This window comes from Tachypleus tridentatus, chromosome 6 (genome assembly GCF_004210375.1).
Source record: "Tachypleus tridentatus isolate NWPU-2018 chromosome 6, ASM421037v1, whole genome shotgun sequence".
Lineage (NCBI taxonomy): Eukaryota > Metazoa > Arthropoda > Merostomata > Xiphosura > Limulidae > Tachypleus > Tachypleus tridentatus.
The window spans coordinates 74,089,539-74,115,690 of NC_134830.1; the positions used below are offsets into that span (position 1 = coordinate 74,089,539).

At 31.8% G+C, this 26,152-nt stretch overlaps 1 protein-coding gene across 1 annotated transcript in view; it reads right to left on the reverse strand.

The window, feature by feature from the left end:
* Positions 1–12,850, reverse strand: part of LOC143252810 (adenylate cyclase 1-like) — a 122,392-nt gene extending 109,542 nt beyond the window's left edge. The window contains exon 1 of the mRNA XM_076505531.1: positions 11,602–12,850. Coding sequence (XP_076361646.1) covers positions 11,602–12,189 — 588 coding nt within the window. The 5' untranslated portion in view covers positions 12,190–12,850. The remainder of the gene's footprint in view (positions 1–11,601) is intronic.
* Between the last annotated feature and the right edge of the window lie 13,302 nt (positions 12,851–26,152).

Consider the following 26,152-nt stretch of genomic DNA (forward strand, 5'->3'; position numbering starts at 1 on the left):
CTCCCAAACCTATTTCGCTGATGCTTTTCGGGTCACACTAGTTATTTTACAATTACTTTTTTAGGAAGAGTGTATATGTAGCCGTTGTGTCCTAATCAATAAGTGTCCCTTAAAAAAGAAAGTAGAGCGTCACTCACCAGTGGGTCGTGTGGGAGCCAATGTGTTAAACTATTACTGAAGAGGGGGTTGAGCGTGGCCAAGAGTGTAGCGTACTGATCTGTTGATATGTGGGTTCATCATTCGTGTCTTATTATCTCGAGAAAACAAATAAACAACGACAACAAACCCAATTTTTAATTTTGGGTACATTATAGGAATGATAGCTAAATACAGCTATTCAGTCAGTCAAAAGTTGTCTAAGAATTGTCGAAGAGGAAGGTATTGATTAGCTGTTTTATTTCTAGTGTGTTAGTTCAAAGGTGGAACGACTAAAGTAAGTTTTATGTTATAAAGTAACCACAAATAAACTAAAAATAAGCCACTTTATTTCACTGTTTTTTTTAGTATTTCATATTAGACATCCTGAAAGCGTGATATTCGCATTTTTGTAAGAAAAAACAGAAATAAACTAAATTATATTAAAATATCACTTATTACATCTGAATCAGGAATTAGGAAAATTAGTACTATTAAACGTTTCTCACATCCCCCACATATATATTTTTCATAGTATGCTTGAGAGTTTATGACTCTAAAATTTAGAGTTCGATCCCATTGCACATCTTCGCGTTTAACAACAACGTTTTTCAAACAAGAATATATATGTATTTGAAACACGTCTCATTACGTATTAAACTACAAATAGCTAACATGTCTTTTTTGTGTTACACCCATATACGAAATCTGAATAGAATAGCCTAGTGGAAAAGTTTCATAAATCTTCGAAATAACGATTTCTTATGAACTATGACGAGTTTTTTCTAAAGAAGCATCTTGAGCTAGTACAAAGACTTCACACACTAAATCGAAGTAAAACGTGTATCTAGGAAACATATTTTTAACTTAACTAAAGAAAGTGACCAGTGTGTAGTCTAAGCTATAAATTACACTTTATGCATTACAAGGAAAGTAAAATTCGTATAAGACGTTTTAAAAATCTGATAATAAACTCTTAAACAAAGAGTTCGGAAATAGATATCTTTTAACTTGTCTTTCGGTTTATTTTTTGAAAAGCACGAACTTACAAAACTTGGTGTGTTTGCTGTACCATCCATGGGTATTAAAATTCAGTTTAAAGCATTATACGTCTTCAGACCTACCTCTGAGCCACGAGGTGTCTTTATTTGGCATAATTCAAGTAGAAAAATTGCTGATTTAAAAAGTTATATAACTCACGAAGAAGATGTTATTTAAAAGCAAACACGCGTTACGTTTTATAATTTAGGTGACAATTTGTACATACTTGAAAATTGCTGGCACAAAGTATGTTTGTTTAGAAACATATAGGTAGGAGGGAATACAATCCACTGCTGTGATAGTAGATGCAAGCGTAAGAAAAAGTAATATGCGAAAAGATTTATGAAAAACAAATCGTATAGCCCTAAGTTTAAAGTGATAAAACAAAGTTAATGCAGCCAAAAAGCATTGACTACTGTAATCAGGTTGAATAGTGGTAATGAATTGCAATTATTATAATATATCCAAGGGGTAAAATACGATTTTGGATTTTGTTGATAAAGATACTCGAATCAGGAACTTCAGAATACTATAAAGTCTAGAATACTATACTGAAACATGTTCAACCCTGGCAGGAAATAGTTAAACCCTTACTGTTAGCATCAGTCATACTACAAGGAAATAATTTCAGGTATTGGTATGCTTTATTATTTTTCAAAAAAAAGTTGTGATTTTTTTTAATTTCTAGGAAGTTTAGAATTATTTTTACATTATTCAATCTGATTTGGACAGAGTTAATATCATTCTATTTATTTATTGATAAGTATTCATTTTTAATAAATCATATATAATGGTATAACAAATCTTCAGACCATAAATTATATATTCAAAGTATAGAAAATAAAACATACTTTGAATATGTGATGAAAATAGGTTTTTACAACCTCCAAATTCTTAGGTAGAGACTTGGGAGTTACTGTTTTATCTCATGTTACAAATGGTTACGTTGGCACAACAATCCAGTAGTAATATGTGATATAATAACAAACACCTAAGAGGGTAGCTAGAAAACATTAAACTTCCTTTCGCTCATAATACGCGGGAGTTGGTTAACTTTCCCAATCCGGATCAAAATGTATGGTTATCGACGCTTTCAAGACTGTCTAATTCTTGTTGTTTGGTCATGATAACACATGCTCTCACAGGAGAGAATCTATGACTAACGATTTTACATATTAAGTGTAAATTAAGACTTTATTTTGTAATAAAATAAAAATTGGTTTCTTATTTTTATCGTGCGTTTCGTACTTTCCTGAGTGATATTGATTTCGTGATTTATCCGTATATACAGAAATATATATTGGAAACATTTGAAATAATTTGAACTGGTTTGATTTTCGTGACCCTCAGGCGATTAACCTGAAAAACCAATCACTCGAACACGAAGTTTGCGCCTCATGAAGTATATTCTGGAACCTCCTGGCACATCTCTTCTCATCTCATCATTGAAGGTGCTATAACTATTATTAACATTTGACTTGTATGTATGGATGGGCAATTTGCACATATGATGCTATACAATTATCTCTTTCTTAACGACAAACAGTTTTTGGTTGCTCCAGATCTGTATAAAAATTCCACCTTTAGGAAAGAATTTCAAACTTTTTATAGGATAAACGTATGGGAAATGGTTGCTATTTAGCGTTGTCCATACAAACTTTGACAAATTTCTTAAATCCAAAAGTGAATTAAATGATATATTTCTAACACTTGGTCGCTTATGTTCTTTTATATTTCTCTCAAATTTGCTGAAATTTTTAAAACTGTTTTGTTTCGGGATTAGAACACCATGAAGCTGTATCTTCATTTTTTCTATTTTTTTTAAAATGAAAATATATGTTAAGTCAGTCATTTTAGTTTCTAAGCGCTTGTAATCTATCGAGTAACTCAACATAATGCATTTCAAAACTTGATTATAATATCGCTTATAATATTTATAGAAGTAACGATTTATGAGTAAACCAAGAACATATAATTGAATAACACATGTGAATGGTATTTTGCATTAAAGTCTTTACTCATGATGAATAATCCCAAATCTTTAGTGCGTAAGATTATCCTGGGATATATAGGATATAGCACGAATACAAAACATGGATGTCTAACTTATTTGCAGACAATCAGAATTAAGAATACTATAAAACTCTATTTTGAGTTTTATTTACTTTGTACTTCAATATTAATAAAAACTAATTAGACGATGCAAAGTTGAAAAACTTAATGGGATAGTAAGTAGATTAATAAATGAAGTATAGTTGTATGTATCAAAACTATAACGACTGTTAAGGAAATTAATTCCAAGAAAAATTATCTAAGGAACATTAAATTTGATTACATAGACTTTCTTCACAAATCGTGTAAATTTTGAAACATACAGTTACAATTGGTGTAAGATGTTCTAAGCATTAATAAGGAAGTTTGTTAAAAATGCAGTCGTGTTTTTCTTTATTTCTCCAGAACTAATGTAGAATATAAACGTGAATTAACATATTAAATTCTGAAACAAGTATTACTTATAATAAAAAACCGCGTAAAACAGGTATCAAGGGAATGCAAAGTGATATACCCTAATGTAATCCCGGTCGCACCAAACATGCTCGCCCTTTCTGCCGTGGGGGCGTTATAATGTGACGGTCAATTCCACTATTCGTTGGTAAAAGAGTAGCCCAATAGTTGGTGGTGGGTGGTGATGACTGGCTGCTTTCCCTCTAGTCTTGCACTGCTAAATTAGGAACAGCTAGCGCAGATAGCCCACGAGTAGTTTTGTGCGAAATTCAAAACAAACAAACAAACCTAATTTAATACCATCGCACATTGAACTAACGCTACAATTCATTATATTTTTAGAACAACATTCTTCATTGTATACAGACAGAATTAGCAACATCACACATTAGTACAATGAAATGAAAACGAGGCACATCATTATGAACTGATTTGGAACAGCATGAATGTAATGAAGTAAGACTACAGTAATATACAAATAGTACAATAAAAAGATCAGCATTAATGACTCAGATGAAAGATAACCTAAACCGTGTAAATTAGAAAGATATAGAGTAAATTGAACTCCACGAAACTGTACAATAAGATTAAAATAATAAACAATAAAATATGACAAAACTACAAATTGACAAACAAAAGAGTAAGAAAGCTCACGCAGCATATATCAATGCTCTAAAGCGTAGCCTGGGTACGATTTCTACAAGGGAACTCGAAAGGCATAAAACAAAATGTAGTAAAACTAAACAAAAAAGGGCATGCTTTGATAAAACTAAATTCATAAAAAATACTATATAATCAAGATGTGTTCGAACGCTTTAGCTTATTTTTTTAAGGTTTAAAAGACATGAACGAGGATGAGATACCTTCAACCCTAAGAGCAGTTGTTTTGTTATCCAATAATCATATTTGCAACAGATGCATTTAGTATTTTTTGTTTGTTTGTTGAAGTTTCACTCAAAGCTACTTGTTGGCTATCTACGTTATTAGTCCCTAATTTAGAAGTGATTCATTAAGAGGCAAAAAAATCTAATTAACACCACCCATCATAAAATCTTAAGCCGTTATAACAAATAGTAAATTTAACCGTCACATTATGACAACCCACTCCTCGTGATTAAAAAGGCTAGAATATTTGGCTATGGGATTAGGACCCGCACCTCTCAGATTGAATGTCAAGCATTCAAACTACGATACCATTCTGAGCCCACATTTTATTTTCCATCTAATTTCATGGAAGCGCTTTAGTTGGAATTAGACTCGCAGTAAAAGTGATTTTTGATATTTATTAGTGCAAAATAATTTCACGCAGACTCGTAAACGTGTCCATTCATACTTTGTACATTAGTAAGCTTTAAGACATTAAACAAAACTCTATTCTTCTTATAATAAGTTTCATTAATTGTTACTACTCGTACAGTTTAAGATCATATTATTATAAATACAGTTCTAATTGTTAGTTTGTGTTGTTGAGTTAGTAATTGAACTTGGAACTGCCCAAATGTTTTAATCTCATGAAATTTCACCGAGATTACGCCACAAGTGGTTTGCTGCAGAAATACCAGATTGATCGTTTAATGCACGCTAACTATTATAGATTTTAGACTCATGAGTCTATGCATTTTCTTATAGCAAAGCCACATCGGGCTAGCTGCTGAACCCACCGAGAGGAATCGAACCGGTTGTTTTAGCGTTGTAAATCCGTAGACATACCGCTGTACTAGCGGGGGCTCGTTAGTCTACAACATTCAAAGCTTATTGTTAGATTCGTGAACTGGATTTTGATCTACCAAAGGTACTTCGTTCCCATATTTGTAAATACATTTTATTTTAATATTTTAGATATTGTATTATAAGCTGAGCGATGCAACGAGGAAGCGATAGGGCCCCGTGAGGTAATACAGTGGAGTCAGGTTCACCAACTTAATTATGTCACTTACTTGGAAGGTCCAAGGGTACGTGCTAGTCCTGTTGGCTTTCAGTCTAACATTTCGCCAGTTATTGTTATACACACACAGATTTCAACAAATATTGACTTAAATATATTTTTGAAAAATAAAGTCTTAACATTAATTTTCTTGTCGCAATTTCTCTTTCATTTAATAATGTTTACAAATTCTCAAGATTGTTTAAGATTAAAAATTGCTCAAGATTAAAAGTTTTTTTTTAAATCACGATACGCATCGATTTTTACTTTTGTAACAGCAACAACAATACGTCGCTGAAGATCTGAAGAGTACGTTTAAAAGCGATAACCGGATAAAGTTGTCAGATGAAGTTTTTCATGCGAATACCAGGATAATCGATAATTTTGCTGTGACAGGGGGCTAATATCCTTGTCAAATAACTTCAATGACACTCATAAGCTTATCTTTTATTCACAACAAGTATCAGGTGATCAGAAATGTTGTCTCACATAACATATTTCAATGACAGATCAAAGTGAAAGAAACATATTGTGTTCTCAACAGTTTGAACAATATCCGAGTGTCCAAATACTTGCCGATTGACAGAGAAACATGCTAAGACGTGACCGGAGGTAGTTTTATCTTCTATGATATGGAAAGCAATATTTCTGTTAGACGTTGGTTAAACACAGAAGCAGTTGCAGGGTGGCTACAGATCTCGCTAAATTAGGACAACGTGCAGTTCTTTTATGACAATAACACAACTGGTCAGAGATTTGGACAGTCTAGAATATCATCAATATCTCTGTAAGATTATTGCTATTTGACAGTATAGGATCAACAAATAAATTACCACTTCGACTTTCCAGCTGAATCAGTAGTAACTCTAAAGCGTATAAACAATAAGAAACGGCCATCTTAAATGCTTTTAAACAAATGTGTACACTAATGTAATGTTTTTGCTATTTTTCCTGTCAGGAAAGACATACACACGAGCTGTAGAAAACGTACAAATGCGAATACAGCTTTTTGTGAATCCATAGCCTTCACGTTTTTTTTTTTTTTTTTTTAGTTTCAATCATTTTGTTTATCATATCTCTTGTAGCAATGGACCTACTTCAAATGCATCACAGAAACTAGTTCGGAATTTTATAAGTGGTTTAGTTCAGCTTTAAACATTATTTTTCTTCTTATTCGAGATTTATATAATTTTAATTCAAGTCGACAGTTGAAACTTCTACGAGCCTAAGCAGGATGATTTCTGTTCAGAAACTGTCCAGAGTGTCACTGAGCTAGCCCTTTATTACTATTACTAAGTTTAACTATATTTCCATTTGCAAAAAATACTTCTCGTGCAAGTAAAAAATTATTTTTGATAGTGTCTTATCGACCTTGCACAAGTGTAACGAAATATTGAAAGAGTTTTTGCATAAAAAAATGACAAGGAGCAATAAGAAATTCAGCGACACATAAAATGAAAGTTTACCTTAAAATTATAAACTAATAATTTCTAAAGAATGTAATAATAGTAAAATCTGACCATTCAATTGCAAGCCTAGTCTAGAATAAAATATTTAAAACTATGGTACGACTATTTAATTTTTCATAACTTATCAAACAAGTGTAAGTATTAATCACTATAAAATATAATACAGTAGTTCTTATATTTATACGTTAAAACTGTTACAAATCATGTTATTTTGAAATAACTAGTAACGTGCAGAAGAATCCTTTGTTATCCATATGTTCTTTACAATAAGTAGATTTAGTTTTACTTGCTAAAAACAGTTTGGATACGCTAATATTAGTGACAAGTCGCTGCAGATGCGAGCCGTGGCACCATGGACGACATGCCTAACAGTAAGTATATTTGATTTAAAGCACGTTCCCGAACAGTTCCTTATGTATTACCGCCAAGTGAACTGAAGATTTGTCACATTCATACCTGAGGAAAAATAGCAGAGAGAAATGTCTAAGGAATACTAATTTCAAAGATGACTGTCTACAACACTGGAGGACATTGGTCATCTTACCACAGGAGGACCACACCTAGTGTTACCAAACCACCTGACTGTCTACGACCTCCTTCTCTCCCTATCGCTTTCACTGATATATGTAAACAAGAACACTTTAGTTTGAATTATAATATTTATTAACAATTAACATAATCAATGTTGGATGATAAACTAATTTCTATGATATATTAATTAGTTTTCTAGATATCATAAATGGTAGTTAAAATTTGACGGTAATAGTTTGCTTACAGAACAGAAATGGTCAAACAACTACGGGTATATCTCGCAAAGCACCGCATTCACACACCCATTATCTATCTTATCCATTTCTTACTTAGCTGCAGAGATTCACCTTTCTACCCCTTAGCTAGATATCATGTAAATCTATATTATCACCAATCGGTAAAACTCTTTCTTATACATAATATCTCATTTCATAGATATTATAAGAACAACCATGATAATTTCGCAATATACAGTAATCAGTGTAATACTTCTGATCGTCACTAATGAACAAGCTCTTTGAAATATTAGAGAAATTGATTATACCATTTGCTTGAAAACAAAAGAGCTTTCAAAGAACTATACAAATGGTGATCCTCCCCATAATATGCATTTCAATACAACTTACTTCTGACATGATTTAAATAATGCCAACCATAAGAATGTATAATCACAAACTTACACCTATTACTCTTATTTGGTATCTTTCGAAAAGGACACATTCAAAACAACTTCTCTAAGACCAAAATGCTTGCATAAGTAGTTTGATGACGTATTTTTGATATGGTTATACACAAAAAACACGGTTACAGAATGTATAAACAACCTTAACAGACAAACATTCAGCGACATAATTTGTAATAGAAATACGAGATAACTTATTACCATTCCTGTACAGTTAGGTGTTTACTGGGAACTCATAAGTAATGGGAAAAACCTTATCAATAAAATTAAACCCCCTAGTAGCACAGCAGTGATGTCAGGATTTAAACCCTAAAAATCGAGTTTCGATGTTCGTAGTGGATAGAGCACAGCTAGTTCATTGTGTAGATTTGTGCTTAACTAAAAAAAAACAATAAAATTACATTACCATGTAGCATTGCATGATAATTCAATGTTATATTTGTCGCTATATAAAATTTTGAACATGTATAAAAGTTCAAACCACCCAAAGTAAAGACTGATTACATTGACTTAGTGGTCACTAAAATGTACAATACTGTTAATACAGAACATGCCAAAAAGAATGAAGAAAACGCGTCACTCAGTTCTTTTTCATAATAGATACCCATAATTTCCCTCTTTCTTGCATTTACTAAGTTCTCTATTCAAGTCATTTGGTTCTGGATTTGATCCTAGTAGAGTTTTTTTCATTCAATCCAATAAAGTACATAAAATTACATTGAAACATTTTCTAAATTTCAGATAATGATTGTCGTGTCAGCTTCGGAAACTTGTTAGGTAACAAAACCACGAAAGTGTACTGGTATTGCGTATTAAGATTTTTTCAGATATTTCTGAAAAGTAAAAATGTATTGGATTACGTTATCGTCTTTAACCTTTTCTAAGAAATACACCCGTAAATATTTATTTATAGTCGAGTATTCGATGACCAGTTTCATATGCTGGATGTCATATTCAAATTATTCTGGCAGAGTTGTGAGTTGAATTCATGACTTCAAACACCTTTCTTCGTATGCCACTGTAGCGCATTGCTGTGTGTTTTAGCATTTAATTTTGGTTCAGTTTTTTAAAGATCAACGTTTCTTAAATATTGTTCTTTGTTGAAAATATATATTTCTATTAATGTGAAGTTACATCAAATTATTTATTTGGTCTACATGTCTTCTGACCTTTGAATAGTTACCAACACTAGCCTTAAGATTATCTTCTTTTTACGATGTTATAAATGACGCATGGCTGATTGATGTTCATGGAACATCATAGTTATTTTAAGATGAGTGAACACACCATTAAAGAAACACTTTAAAATTTTATTGAGTAACGATAATGGAAAACAATTTCTTAACAATATAATTTCGACTTAAGTTATTTTTCTGTATAAATAATGATTGTCACTGGTATTATGAGAAGTTCTATAAAATAAGATATTTATGATTAATCTTAGAAGTTCTATAAAATAAGATACCTATGATTGATTTTAGAAGTTCTATAAAATAAGATACTTATGAAACTGACCTTGTACTTAACTATAAAATTAGAAAGCGACTATAGAATGATGTATTTATTGACTTATGATAACTTTCATGTTAGAAATAATTGACAAAGTTGTGAATTTCAAGATCCAAAAAACAAATGTTTGAGCTATTTTCTTTTGTAATTTCATTGTTTATCAAAAAATATTGTTTGTTTTATCTAAACAAAATTACATTGTTCTCTTCTTAAAATTAATAAAGGTATTTTCAACAAATTTATGGTGTCTATTAGGCTTAAAATTTTATGAATTGGTACTTGGAAATAAAACACAAAATATTTTGAAGTCAAACAATTCATCAATTTCAGTATGTTAAGTTTTAAAATTTGTGTTAAAAACAAAACATTTTTTTCCTAATAAAAGACAGAATTAATAAATTTTAGCGGTTTTATATTTTTATCAATATGTTTGTTTTTGATGTGCACGAAATTATATTGCTTAGAGAAACATATAAAAGAGCAACTGAGTCTTTATAGTGATAATTTTTCAAATATTTAAATAAAACTATATCAAGAATATGACAGAAATCTAGACGTGAAAGAAGTTTGAAATAATACGCAGTTTTAATAATAAGGATTAAGATGAAAAGAATGAAGAAACCTTAACCATAAAGAAACTGAAACCAAAGTTGAATACTAATTCATCTGTAACTTAATTTATTTCTAAAATTATTAATATGACAATTTTTTTAAAAACCTGTCTTTATTTTTTTAAATGAGCTAATTTGAGATGGTTTTTCTTTGGCTAGAAGATGATAAAAGATCGCTTATACTTGATGATACTGATGTTTAATTAAAACAGCTATGGCACATTAATTTAAAAGAGCGCTTTGCATTGACAAGCATTTACTTTTTAAGTTAATTACATCTTATAAAAAAGAAAGTGCTGCCCATTTTTCGGTAATTTCAAAGGAATAATTTAAACATTCCTACGTGTAGATTAGGGAAGGGATAAGAAAATTGAATTGTTACGTCCATGAAAAAAAATCTTCATAACATCTTTAAATGAAAAATGAGAATCACTTCGCAGCATCATCATTTCTTTTGGTTTAAGAATAAAAAAATACAGTATGAGCGATCAGATAAATGGATAGCGTAAATAACAGAAAGTCACAGAAAAATGTAGAGTGCAAAAACTTTCAAAACTGTTATCACAAAAAAGTAAATAAAATAAATATAAATAAATGTAATATAAAGGTAATATGAATTACCTTTGTGATTGATATGTAAAATTAAGACAAAAGAGCTTGCTATAGTTTACAAAACTTTAATAACATTTATTGAACAAACCAAAAAGCAGTTGTGATGATCATACACTCCAACACGGCAACATAAACAAGGAATAAAAATCAGTGAGGAATTTCTGTTTTCAAACTTTATAGTTAATCAATTTATTAATAATATACATATATAGATAGATAGATGTTATAGGGGTACTTGAGATACTGTAAAAATTGAGTTATTTTTACTATATGATCTTCAATAAGAACGTTTAAAGTACAGAGGGCCAGAACATCACATCAGCAAATATACTTACGCTTTCAGCCGTGGTAGTGTTATAACATGACCATCAATCCCACTTTATATTGTAATAAGAGTGGTCCAAGAATTCACGTTTACAAGCCACTCTCTCTCTCTTCTCTGTAAATTCTAAATTAGGGATGATTAGCACTTATAGCTTTGCAATAGCTTTGCGATATATCCAATAAACAAATAAAAATGTATAGCACTATATTGTTCAACGTCTAAGTCACACAACATAATTGGACCAACATGTAACTTACCTGATGCTTCAATAGTCCTGGAAATTCTTGTGTCATTGTTGAAGCCACACTTGTGTGTATAGTTGGCAGAAGTAGTCCAAGTGTCATTGATACCCTTGTTCTCAGTGGCAACATAGTGTATGACACAAATAAGCAATAAACTATTTCCCATACCCCATCAGCAGCACTGTGTGATGCACCCCAAGATCCTAACCCCCATGTTCCTCGTGTCCCGAGATCCACTGGCATGCAAACCAGGCAGAAGGTTACAAAGAAACATAAGATCACGTAACACAAAGCCAGTAAGTAAGAATCTTTATGCCATTTCGTATAGATGAAACACAGGATAGTGCAGAAAACTAAACAGTGTAATATGAAGTACAAATTTGCAGCAGAGGCAGTTTTAACAAAGACAATGTGTAGAATTGTTAAAATTCCCGTAAGGAAGATAAACAATGCCAGAACACTAACGATCGAAGACTGTTGAATCTTAAAGGTGTAACGTTGATACAAGGATTCTAACTCTTCATTGTCGAACCTTCTTCGATTGATCAGTCGAGAAAATATCACTTTTCTGTGTGCATTTACTGTTTTAGTTGAGTTATCCATCGTTTATAACTCAACTATTGAATTATGATCCAAATAACCTTATTAGACGTTCACTTATTTGACGAGTTGAACCACTGAAATATTTTATATAACTAGAATATAAAGATAAAATCTGAGTTACATCAGATACTTTCTGTCATTGGTAATTAACTCTGAATTATTTTAGGTTCACCATTTTCTTTATGCCATTTTGACAAATGTTTAAGATTGTCAGTATTTTGTAGAATTGTCCATTCTTATTTGCACCTAATCAAAATGTTTGTTTAATTGTTTTATCAATGATCTTCATTTATCCAATTACACCGACTTCCTAGTTTTGGGTTGCGTAAATACAGGAATTAAAATTATGATTCAGTTTATGATATAAAATCAACTTTAAACGATACCACGACAACGCAACTGAAAGATGACAGATGGCAAAAAATATGGTTTTACAATGGTAAAGAAACAGATAAAAATTCAAAAAATAAAAAAAATATGGAAGGAACACGCTTTAGTAAAATTATGCCAGTCAAAACTTACAATATATCTTCAAACATTTGAAAAGCCGTGAGTGCAGGATAGTAACTAATGATGAAATAAAAATTATTTTCGCCAGTCTCTTCTTCCAGCAAATATGTTACAATGATTTTAATAAGTTCAGCGTTACTCCATGTTCCGTATCATCATCGAAACTACATGTGGTATTGGTGAGCTTGCTATAAAACTGGGTGAGACTCGTTACTGACGTTTTCAAAGGGCGCTAAAGTTACACAGCGCCATCTCAAGGTTGTGGTTATAACTAAGCCATAACAGGACTGTGAATTCAGGAATGATTTTTGTTTCAAAAATGTACATTTCCTCTTTCTATGTTATAAACGTATTACTATATTTAAAATTGTTGTCGGAAGTTAGCAGATAAAATTTATTAAAGATCAAGCAGGTTGTCACAGAGGGTTTAATCTGTTACATATCTGTAGATACGTGAAAGCATTTGTTATGATGAGTTCATACATACCAGAAGCAAAGACGAGAAAAATAAATCATTTACTTTGATGTTATCTCTTTGAGCATTGGGGCCAGTTCTGACCGAAAAGATTAAACAAAATATTTTTTTGAAATGTAGCCCATGTTAACGGTGGTTGCTGTCTATCAGTTGTCATCATTTTTGTAGCCAAAAACCAGCCAATCAAACCTGACAGTATGATTATCTTCTATTATTTGTCACTGTAATTTCTATTGTAACAACTTTTTATGAAAGATGATGAAGCCAATTTTAAAATACGCTTTTGACAAAATTTTCAAAGGCTCTCCACAATACGCAGACGTCGGCTTCCAAGACCATATTTTAGGAGATCTAAAGTACAAAGGTTGATAACAGTTGCAACAGAAGGTTTGATAGGTATGTGGTCGAACAAGCTTGATGTGATTGCAGTTTATACAGCCATATTCCTGATGAATTGTTTGTTTGTTTGTTTTTTAATTTCGCACAAAGCTACTCGAGGGCTATCTGTGCTAGCCATCCCTAATTTGTCAGTGTAAGACTAGAGGGAAGGCAGCTAGTCATCACCACCCACCGCCAACTCTTGGGCTACTCTTTTACCAACGAATAGTGGAATTGACCGTCACATTATAATGCCCCTAAGGCTGAAAGGGCGAGCATGTTTGGCGCGACGGGGATGCAAACCCGCGATCCTCAGATTACGAGTCGCACGCCTTAACACGCTTGGCCATGCCGGGCCCTCCTGATGAAGCAGCTGTTAGTTTAAAGGTGTGTTTCAAACCAATGGGACCTTGTAACCTTCGCAACATTGTATACTATCTTCTAACTGTGTCAATAAATAAGTCCAGCTACTACCCTATGGATTTACCTGCCAGAGAGTTTTCTTTCATAACAACAGCTTCCACTTCGTGAATAAGGCTTTTTCTCTGGCTCGGTTTGAGTTATGAAGCGGTTCTGAACGTTCTAACGGGCGAATTTTGTAAAACAATATTGAAGAGTATTATCTTCCAAAGGTTGTGTTCTTTGTTTTTATATCATTTAACAATCTAGTTACATTTGTTTACTTTCAGAACTTCTCGCAAAGCTACACGATGGATATCCGCGCTAGCTGTCCCTAATCTAGCAGTGTAAGTCTACAGTAAAGGAAACTAGTTATCAACACACACCGCCAACTCTTGGGCTACTTTTTCACCAACTAATAGTGGGACTTACCGTCACGTTATAACGCTCACTCGGCTAAAAGGGCGAGTATATTTGGTTTGACAGGTATTCGAACCCATGACCTTTAAATTGCGAGTCGAGCGTTCTAGCCTCCTGGCCAGTATTGTTATATGAAAATATCTTATACACTATTAAACGATCGCGAAACAAATATGTAAGTGCTAAATATATCACCCACAGCACCACGCCTCGCATCTTTGGCGAGAAGACACTTAGTTAGCTTAAGCACATTTAAAGTGTGATTATTCATTCGTATTCGTAGTAAAGGTACATGTTTCTGATATTTTTGTTTACATTCTACATGCTTTACTATTAACTTGGCCCGGCATGGCCTAGCGCGTAAGGCGTGCGACTCGTAATCCGAGGGTCGCGGATCACTGATTACACTGATAGTTCTACAAATTAGTGACAGCCTATTGTATTGTTCCAAAAACACTTTATTATAAAATGATTTATAATTTTATTTGTACGATTATAATATGTAAAAAACAAATATACATGCAATGAAACCTTTATTATTTTAAACCTTAATTTTACTATTCGCAATAAAAATAGTAAAGCCCTTAAATATAAGAGTATTTTCCTATATCGAAAATTTCTCAACGGTTTAATGAAAAACTTATGATAAAATATAGGTTTCATTTAAAAGTTCATTACATCCATGAAAGAGTTTCAACGTTGTTTTAGTTTTATGAGCTCATAGATATATGAACCCGTATTGATCTAAAGGTTTCTATGCTGGACTGTGAATACAAAAATCTATATTTCGCGTCTTCTTGATACCTATAAGCGCTGCTTACTTTGGGCGGTGTGTGATATAAGAGTGATGGCAAATTTCACTATTTGATTAGAGAATCATAAGAGTTGATGGTTGATCATGTTGACTAGTTAACTAGTCTATCGGTTCAAAATTGGGAACGGTTAGCGTGTGTAGTTTTCGAGAAGAATATCCTAAACGAACAAACATTTATATTTCCGGAAAATTTAATAAAATAAAAAGACTTTCTGAAACCAAGACATAACCTCCTAAAACACTTATTCACAAGCAAAAATAAGCATACTCTGAAAGCTTGACAAACATATTAATATAAAGACGATTGAATGATTCCAAGAGTTAAGAACTGGCATTTACACAAATACATTTCGATTAATACAAAGACCAATGTTTATAAGTTATTAAAACAGATTAATTAGTTGACCGAGTACACAGTTTTATAAGCTAGAAAATAAGTTAATCCTTGTGGCATTTTCAAAAGCACATAAGACCAGTGCTTAAGTGTGGTTTTCTATGTAATAAATGGATGAAAATGCCAACACAAATCCCCTGGGTGAGATGCTAGTCTATCGCAGATTATTTCCTAACTATCTTCTGGTACTCATTATACAGCTGGATAGACTGAAGCAACTGAGGTGAAGTGCTTTGCTTAGGAACACAAAAAAGTAACATCCCGATGGAAAATTGTATGGTAGAAATAAATGCTGTTTATAATATTATAGTGGGAATTTTATAAATATCTTGTTCTGTTTCTTATGCACACACACACATATGTATATTTACTGATGTTTTGTCTACAGCTTATGAATATTATTGACAAATTTATTTGGTTAATTGCTTGTTTGTTTGATTTGAATTTCGCGCATAGCTACACGAGAGCTATCTGCGCTAGCTGTCCTTAATTTAGTAGTGTAAGACTACAGGGGGGCAGCTAGTCATCACTACACACCGCCAACTCTTGGGCTACTCTTTTACCAACGAATAGTGGAATTGACCCTCGTATTATAACAAAATTCAAAACAGACAAACAGTAACATTTATTTTGTATTTTTATTTTACAAATATATTTAAAGAAATATGTATTTTGTGCGGCTACATTTTAACGAGAGATAGATTATTTTATCATTTATTTTACTTTGCTACATGTGTAAGATAAGCTTCAACATAAATCTATTTTTACCTTGTATTTCAAACCCTTGCATCGGTACCGGATTTTTATTTGCTTTTATTTAATGATTGGGTTAACGTAATATATGCGTTTTGTTTTATTGTGATTGCAAAATACTGCGAAAAGAAAAGTACAACAAAAGTGTTATCATAAAAGTAATTATACATCAGGACCTGTTCTAACTCTTCTTGAGTTTACTCACTACAATGTACACTAGTTGTAGTGTGTACAAATTATACTAAAACATTTAAAGAAAAATGATACGAAATCATGCTGGAAATACTCCCATGAAGGTAATACAAGGCTGATACAGTATTTCTTGCATTGACAACAAAAATACTGTAAAAAATATACTTGCAAGTAATAAAAAACATTTTGTAAATGTAAAACTACATAGGAATGGCGGAGGGAAAATTAATGGAAGCAAACGTATAGGGTGATGCAGCTATACACAGATCATTCCTACGTGAGTTTAATATCAAAATTTAATGTTACACTGTAAAACGCACGAGTACAAAATGGTTAGATGACCTGTAAATTCGACCAACCTCTTAGCAAGAAACTGTAGTAGTCTATATTTATAAAAACATATTTTGATTCAACTTGGTTTTTCTTGTACGTAAGTCTTAGGCTCTTAGTTACCTACATTGATGTATAATACCCTGACATAACCATGGTACTATGACAACAAATTCCATACCAACAGTGAGGAACATATAACTTTCAATTGATGTAATATTAAAGTCAGGTATGCATATATATATAGATATAGAAAAGCACAAAAAATATCTGTGTCTGTCTTTTTGTCCGTTATCTAACTGCATTTACATCGCTGGGCCAATTTCAAATAAATTTTGTGGGATTATAGTTTGAATCACGTTACTGGTAAATTTACAATCCACTCCTTAATCCATCATTGCTGTTATTGAGCATTTATTATGTTTAACGTGAGATGCCGTTAATTGCATTCAAAGATGACACCACGTCTTTACATCGAAGGAAAAAAAAAGATTTATTAACTCTTCTATACATCCCAACAGTGTGAGTGTAGAGCACACAAACTTCTTATGTATCCTATTACCACTACTTTAGCCGCTACGTTTCCCTACAAAATCACCCTGACCATCGCACAGTATATAGTGTGTCTTAATTATATATGCCTTTGGTGCGGCAATGCTGAACACTGAGATAATATGTAATGTTATAAATAAGTTATGTTTTTATTACTATTTATACTGACATCAAACCTCAGATTTTTTTAAAGTTCATAATCACAGTAAATGATGGGTATCTCAACTTGTTCAACGTAAGTATAATCTAAATACCGATAGATGCATATTTTAAATTTGTTCGGATTGTTTTGCTACGTCTTTCAAAAATGTTATATGTGGACAAACAGAACAATCGTTTTTTTTCATATAAAGAGTGACATATGTTATTACATTCTCACTGGATTACACGACAAGAAATTTAGATAGAAAATCTCAAAGTAGAAATACTTTACCGCGTTATTATTGCATGGCAATACATTAAACTTTTATTTGCACAAATGACAATATTTATTGTAAAATCCTATTCAGTTTTGAAAATATTTCAGAAATAAATATACCTGGGAGATAAGTTTTAGGTTGAGAATGTATCCTATTATTGAGCATAGTAACACTGATATTATGACTGACATTAATGACATCTTGCTATTTTCTCACTCTATAAGCTAGGTATATTCACTATATTAAAGGTAGTAATATTCATAATATATACGACATTGATAATGATTTCCGCTTTTGCTTTACGCAGATCATGTTTCATTTTCAAGTAACCTTATAAGTTTGTTTGTTTTAAATGTTGCTAAAAGCTACACAAGGGCTATCTGCGCTAGCCGTTCCTAATTTAGCAGTGTAAGGCTAGAGGGATGGCAGCGAGTCATTACCACCCACCGCCAACTCTTGGGCTACTCTTTTATCAACGAATAGTGGGATTGACAGTCACATAATAATGCTCCCAACCCCCAACTAAAAGGGCGAGCATGTTTGGTGTGACGGGGATTCGCGAATATTATAAGAAACAAATAAAAAATTCTCCACTTCACATATTGATCACAATGAAAGATCACATCTGATTAAAAGAAATCACTCTACAGCTTAATTTTTACTTAATGTTTTCTGTGTACCGGCATAGTCTAATGTGTTAAGGCGTTCGACTCGTAATTTGCGGGTTCGAATCCCGGTCGCACCGAACATGCTCGCTCTTTCAGCCATTAGGGTGTTATAATTCGTTGGTAAAAGAATAGCCAAAGAGTCGGCGGTGGGTGGTGAGGATTAGCTGCTTTCCCTCTAGTATTACACTGTTAAATTAGGGACGGCTAGGGCAGATAGACCTCGAGTAGCTTTGCGCGAAATTAAAAAAAAACAAAACAAATAAACAGTGTACCGTGATAATGAATAGTAAATTTCGTTCTCGATTGCTGTTATCACTAAGCAGGGTAGTGCTGAGAAAAAAAGGGCCAACAAATATTATGTATTGTTTCATCATAGTCTTAACTCACTCTTATAAGAATCTAAGAGACTATTTTAAATGCATACCTAAGGTTTTCGAAGTTTTCAAGAGCTACTGAGACTTTCAGTTTAACCAAAAACATCACTGAAACAGAGAACTGGCGAGTAGCGTAGCAGTAATGTTCTGATTATTCTGGTTCTAGCTGGAATGGCTAGCTCACCAATGGTTAAAGTTATTGCAATGATTTACATCTAAAACTTTGCATTTTAATTCGGGAAATGTAAAAATTATATAGCGTTTGACTAATTCGACACTTGATGTCCATGAAGACAACTCATTACGACAGGCTGAAATAGCTGCCTTCATAGCGACTGCTATTTATTATAAAATATTCATTGATATTGGTTTAAAAAATATATGAACAAGTAAAAACATTTTTTTTTAAATAAAGATGATATAGGGATGGCGGTGCCGAAAAGTACAGAAACATAGTGGATATGAATACAAAATACAGCACAAAAATTCCTAAATAAGTAGCCACTAAATCAATGTTATAAGCTTATTGGAATTACATATTGTAAGACCTAAAAGCTTTATTCAATTTAAATACTTTCACCAGACTTGAATTCATGTAAATAAATGGAAATCATTTAGTTGTAAATAAATGTTTTTCATAGAAAGCTTTGACTACTTATTTAGGGAATTTTATATTAATTTGTGTTTATATACGTTTTGGTATTGCCATCCCTACTTCATACTTATTTTTTCAAATTTTCTCATTGTTATATTTTTACACTCGCTATTAAAAATCTATTGATTTTCTTCCGTAGGCTCGTAACTTTATTAAATACATTTTTATACGAAATATTTATTTCCTAAGAATTAAAAAAATTGCGTTCATATAAGCATTACAACTCCACAAATATGACAACTTTTGAAGATAAATGAAGCACTTGAACTGACTTTATCGTGAAGTCGACGTACTCTATATGTGGGGATGGTCAAGGTACTTTTGTAGGCATAATACAAACATGCAAGCTAAAAATCAGCAGCGACAGAAACTTTTACTTTAAAAGATGATTACAAGTCAATTTCATTTGTTTTCATATCCAACAAGCCTCAAAACAAAGTAAAAAAGGATCGCTAAGATATCAAACCAGAAAGTGATTAACCAACCAAATTGTTCATTTTTTTCTTGTTTAGTTGAGATAACTCTACGACTACCTTATCATTAAACATTAGTTTAGACTTATATTCAAACAATGTTTATGGACAGTGTACAATGTTATCGCTTAGTCGTAATAACTAATAGCAATTTAAGCAATGTTATCATTACTCTTTGAAGTTAGCTTTCTTACAAAAGAGAAAACATAAATACATGGTGAAACAGGATTATCTCCCAATAACAGATGAACATTAGACGATTGTAGTGTGTAATATACTCAATGCTTTGTACATTATATAGTTAGTGTTTTTGTATAAAGTTAAGGAGTTAAAGAATATCAGTAAGCATATTATTAAATTTCATTACACATATTCATGCCCCCAATGGCACATTGCTAAAAACTGGGTTTCGATACCTCTGGTTGGCAAAGCATAAATATAACCCCTTTTGTAGATTTCTGATTAACCTTAAATACACATTCATAGAATATACCGACTTTCAGCCAGGAGTAAGAAATAAACTATTCCGTAAATGTAAAATTTCTTATCATATTCCATTGTACTACGATAGATGGCGCCTATTGGACAAAGTGTAGAATGATTTTTGTTTGTTTGTTTGTTTGTTTGGAAATTTCGCACAAAGCTACTCGAGGGCTATCTGTGCTAGCCGTCCCTAATTTAGCAGTGTAAGACTAGAGGGAAGGCAGCTAGTCATCACCACCCACCGCCAACTCTTGGGCTACTCTTTTACCAACGAATAGTGGGATTGACCGTCACATTATACACCGTGTAGAATGATACCAGAAATTCTTGTGCATAAGTACACTAATATAACTTCTGTATACCTAAACATTTCCGAAACTTAGTAATGATATAATTCTAACGCAAACTTCTTTTCTAATGTTTAACATTAAGGTTTTTGAAATAAACAGTCAAAGAAAGTGTGTTTGATTCTTATGATTTTGTTATATATAAATATTCCTCAAGAATGTCTTGTTTATATGTGCGATGAAACTAGCTCCGAACTTACACTTAAACGTGTACTCAAAATCATACACTGAAAAGTCAGACGACCAATATGAATTAAATGTAAAATTTAATAATTAAGTTTTACTTTAATTCCAAATGTAATATCGATTTATATTTGCATAGAAATGTGTACTAGTATGAACTTTAATTTTTGATTGGTAGTTTCAAGTGAGAGATGTCTGTAGAAATCAAATACTAAACCAGCAGTCTCAAATATAGACAAACCCTATTTGTTTCACAAATGGCAATCTTACTTGGCTTGACTTGACCAGAATAGTCAAAGCTTATAAAAGAAAACAAGATTTAAAGTATCTCTTTAGGCGGTGAAATTTAATTTATTCAAAATTTAAAAACATTAGTTTTTACACACGTAGTCAGACATTTAAATCTAAATTAAACCTTTATTCCTTTAAAATGTCTCCTTCTGGTACAGCGGAAAGTCTACGGATTTATAACGCTAAAATCAGGGGTTCGATTTCCCTGGGTAGACTGAGGAAATAGCCCAATGTGGCTTTGCTATAAGAAAAAACACACACACTCCTTTAAAACAGAACAAAACAATGTTCTGTGTTCAATGATGATCTGACAGATCATATTTTGTTCAGAAAGCTTCACCAAAATCTTAATCTTCTTATATTTAAAAGAAACGAAAACTACTATTTCATCATATAGCACAGAACTAACATAACGCAACTATCAATAATCGTTCCGTTAGCTATATAAGAAGCTACAAAAACAACGTAAGACAGTTTTATCGTTCCTCAATAGCAATTGAGCAATAGCTACTTGCTTGAAACATCATAAATTGAAACTTATAAAGAAGAGCATACAATAATTCAAGAACGAGAACCTTTAGTGAAAATCTTCCCATTCAACAAGTTTCCAGCTGACTTATATTATGCTCGTATTAGAAAATCTACAAACAAGACATACAAACAAGTGTAATCGCCTCAGGTACTATTTAAACAATGTTATACGTTATTTACCAAATATTAAACTTATATTTAAAAAAAAGCTATGACATGCATGATTTCTCATGAGTTCACGAAATAACAGGAGACATAATAGCCTAAATCATTTATCAAGATAGAATAGTTAGATTACTCTCTACCGATTATTATTTTAGTGACAGGGGTGCAAGGGGATCGTGAGTGTGTGTGGTGAAACCTCATAAGTGTAGTAAACGTTGGTATAATAAGTCTAAAGTAAAAACTTAGTGTGAGATTCCCTAGCCTAGAACCAAGTGCATAACAATTACCACGAAAGTAAAAATATCGATTCAATTTTGAACTTAAATTGGAGAGTTAAATTTCAACGGATACTTTAAATTAAGAAAGCGACAATTTTTTTCTCCAATTTTATTGTCTATAAATTTGATTTTATACTTTCAATACATAGACTAACAACAATATTAAGTTATACTGTTGTTGCTAAACAACATGACATAAAAACCATTGCTGGTGAATAGTGTTACAAAATGAACTAGTTTTTTATATATTAAAAGTGGTTAATCAAACTAATTTTTACAAACAATTATTCTTTAAATACGTCACGAATTTATTTCATGAATGATCTTAATTTTGCTTGGCTCACAAAGGAAATTACATTACAGTTGTTTAACTGTATTTTTATGCTTCTTTGTTGGTGAAGCTTGATTTCGCGGAATATTTTCATTTTAGTTAGCTACAAAATGTGAGGTTAGGATAGTTGTACTTGCCGTGACATTTGTGACGGGCTATACGCTATTTAATAGTAATATATACTTACTAACTGGAAGAATAGGCTGTGTTCTCTATTAGAAATAAAAATCTGTGAGCAAAATGTCTCAGTGAATTAAACAAAATAACCAACACTATTTATTTTAATAATTGATATAGTTACACCAACCAATCAATCAATTGGTCTACTCTGAATTTATGAAAACAGATAAAAATTTGTCAAAGCCTTTTTTTACTATTTAACACGGTTTAGACTGCCTGACGAAGAATTTCTGCTTGAAATGTTGCAAGTAATAAGTGTGTCACCAATTTTCAGTATTTCTCCATGAATTGCTGTCTTTTACACTGTGTGTTTACTTTGCAGGGAGAGAGAGAAACAGTGATGATGCTAGCAGAAAACGTGAATTCTTTATATCAATATTATAGATCAGTAAATTTAAATCAGTTACTAATCTAATATCTTTGTATCCTTTCATATCCATTGACCTTATTTTTTAAGCATGAATACAGTTGCCATGAAAGTAACATAGACATAATCTTGTACACGTACAGACAGTAGTACAAAAAAAAAGGAGCTATCAGAAAATGATTGCAATAAAAATTGGCTGCTAAACTGGTAGCTACACTTATAACATTGAAAAGAATTTTACAACAAATATTCATTCATCAGTTAGCCGGATTACATTTACTTTTGGATTTGGGCATGATAATAGATAAAACAAAAAATGCGGCTTACTTAAAAAATGAATGAATATTTGCTGTAAAATTGTTATCAATGATATAAGTTCAATCCCTTTGGGCCGCACTTTTTTCACACTAAGGTGTTTTTGATTAGATATTATGATGTTTTGTCAATACACATCAACACATCACATCTATTAATGACACTCGATAGCAACCAATATAAGCTTTACTATCGCAACACTATTATTTGGAACAGACTGATACTATACAGAACCAAATAAATTATTTAAAATATATTTAACACCATGGAATTTAGATTCACAGTTTCTTGTCAGCCCCAAGCAATCAGTACAGTCGTACCAAGCATCATCACTTATGCTAATCACTTAAGCTAGTACTGCATGATAGTCAACACTTTTTAATTATGATAACTTTATAAAATTTAGTAAATCTGTGCTGAAAAATAGTCAACTGGTAATCAACAAAATAACGTCCACCCGTATGTTCCTATTGATAGCTTGAGCTAGAAACTGCTAATCTAGTTTATTTGGCCTAACCAATAATTATGTATGTACAGGTCCTTTCATCTTATACTTTTGTTTCGTTAAGTCAACCGTGTGTAACAGATTTAATGTTGTACATTTACTTTAGTGCTACATTTGTTTCTATATAGTTTTCATTTTTGCTTGTGGCATATATTCTTGACTGTGTATTGCACTAGTCCCGTCTATTCTCGAAATTTGTAGAAGATTCTTAAGCGTAAGAATAACATGATGAAACTATGGTAGAAACGTTATACTAATAGTTCACGTTTCGTTTTTGCATGGATGTGCAAAAAATATTTTTATTACATTTTTACGATTTTTTACTAATAAATTTGTATATAATACTAGTGGTTGACTGTATCGTTGCCAAACGAAACTGTGAGTGTTCTAGAATCTCACGTGATTCGTATAAAAAGCAGCTAGCAAAAAACAGAAGAAGAATATTATTGGTCAGCTACAGTCAGTATGACATAGGTCTAGAAAGCTTTAATTTTAATTAACGTCTATTAATTGAAATATTACAATATTTGACCAGGAAGATTTCGAACATTACAAATTGTTGAAGTTCAGTGAATTTCTTTAGGCGTTAGAATTTCTATGAGGATATTAAATATCATTATCGATAAAAGTCAACCATTCAGGTTCATAGAGAGCAAATATTATCACACCTCGTTTAAGTTAGGTAGCTTGATTGGCCTAAGAATTTTGAATTTTACCAATTTTGACCGTTTTCCATTAAAATATATTTGTTTTAGATAAAGAAAATTGTATGCCTGAATCCTGTTGGCAAATATCATAAATTTGATACATAATCATATTTAATTACCTTGTAAATTCAAATTCAAATTTTCGATTATTTGGAAATGTATTACGTCAACCTACGTAACATCATAACTTGGAGACTCGTCCGAAATAAATTATAATATGTAACGTAACACATTTTAATTCAAAATGACTGAGAAACTAAAAACAGTCAACATTTACTCTTAGATGAAACTATGGTAAAAACGTTAGACTAATAGTTCACGTGTCATTTTTAGATGGGTGTGCAAAAATATTTTTATTAAATTTTTACCGTTTTTTTATTAATAACTTTGCACACGTGTTTTATATTTACAGCAATTGAGACTTCCAGTTGTACTTTTTAAGTATCTGGCAGTGTACCAAATTTGACAAAAGATTATAATAATTAAGTATGTTTTTAATCTATGAACGTTTCCGTATTTTGGTACGAAGAAAAAGAGAAGATACTCAGTCAAAATAGAGATATTATGTTTCAAGTATTTCTTAGTGAATTTCTTAAAATTTGTTAAGTTAGCTCAGATTCCAGTATAGCATATCTACTGTAAATATGCAATAGTTTATATTACCACTGTCCAAGCTACATAAAGTGGAAATTTGCTAAATTATGACTCCTGTTAATAACATCCAGTGTGTACTGGAGGTTGTTTTTTTTGTCATTAAGATATTTTACTGTGTCCTGATAAAAGCTTACATGAAATGGACTGGAAGTACTGTGCCGTCTTGATCATTTTTATACAAGAGAAAGATCTTTTAAATTTTCTTTTAAAGGAAAAGAGTTATGACATGAGCAGTGTTATACAGAACATCTATAATATTCAGGTTTCAATCATGTATTTTTGATGAACTATCATCTCTTGTTCACAGTTCATAGTAGACTGGATTAAAGGAGAAATGTCAGGCTCTCTAGGGAAAATAAATTATTTTTGAATGTTTAACTTTGTGCTAGAAGTAGAATAGTTTTCAGCAGTATTGATAAATAATTATTTCAATATCATTGTACTGCATGATATCAGTAAGCTAAAGTTGCCACTAAATATCAATATAACTTACTTCTTTGATCTGCCACAGTCTGTAATTAAGCTTCAATTTTCAGATGCAGAGAAGTTGAAATTAATTCATTTCTGTAACGCTCGAAAACGTCTTGAAACTGACATATCGATCATTTACAGTTGAACATTGGTATCATAAGTCATGATGTCTGATTTTACGCAAGCGTCGTAATCGTTTTCTTACAATGTATCAATCTTATCCTATTGAATAAGCTCAGTGGGATAATATTACACAGTATTTTTCACTATTGGTTTCTGAAATTCCAGCAGATAACTCAGTAGAGCTGCATCATGTATTTTAAATGTCATGCTCAAGTTAGTATGTTAT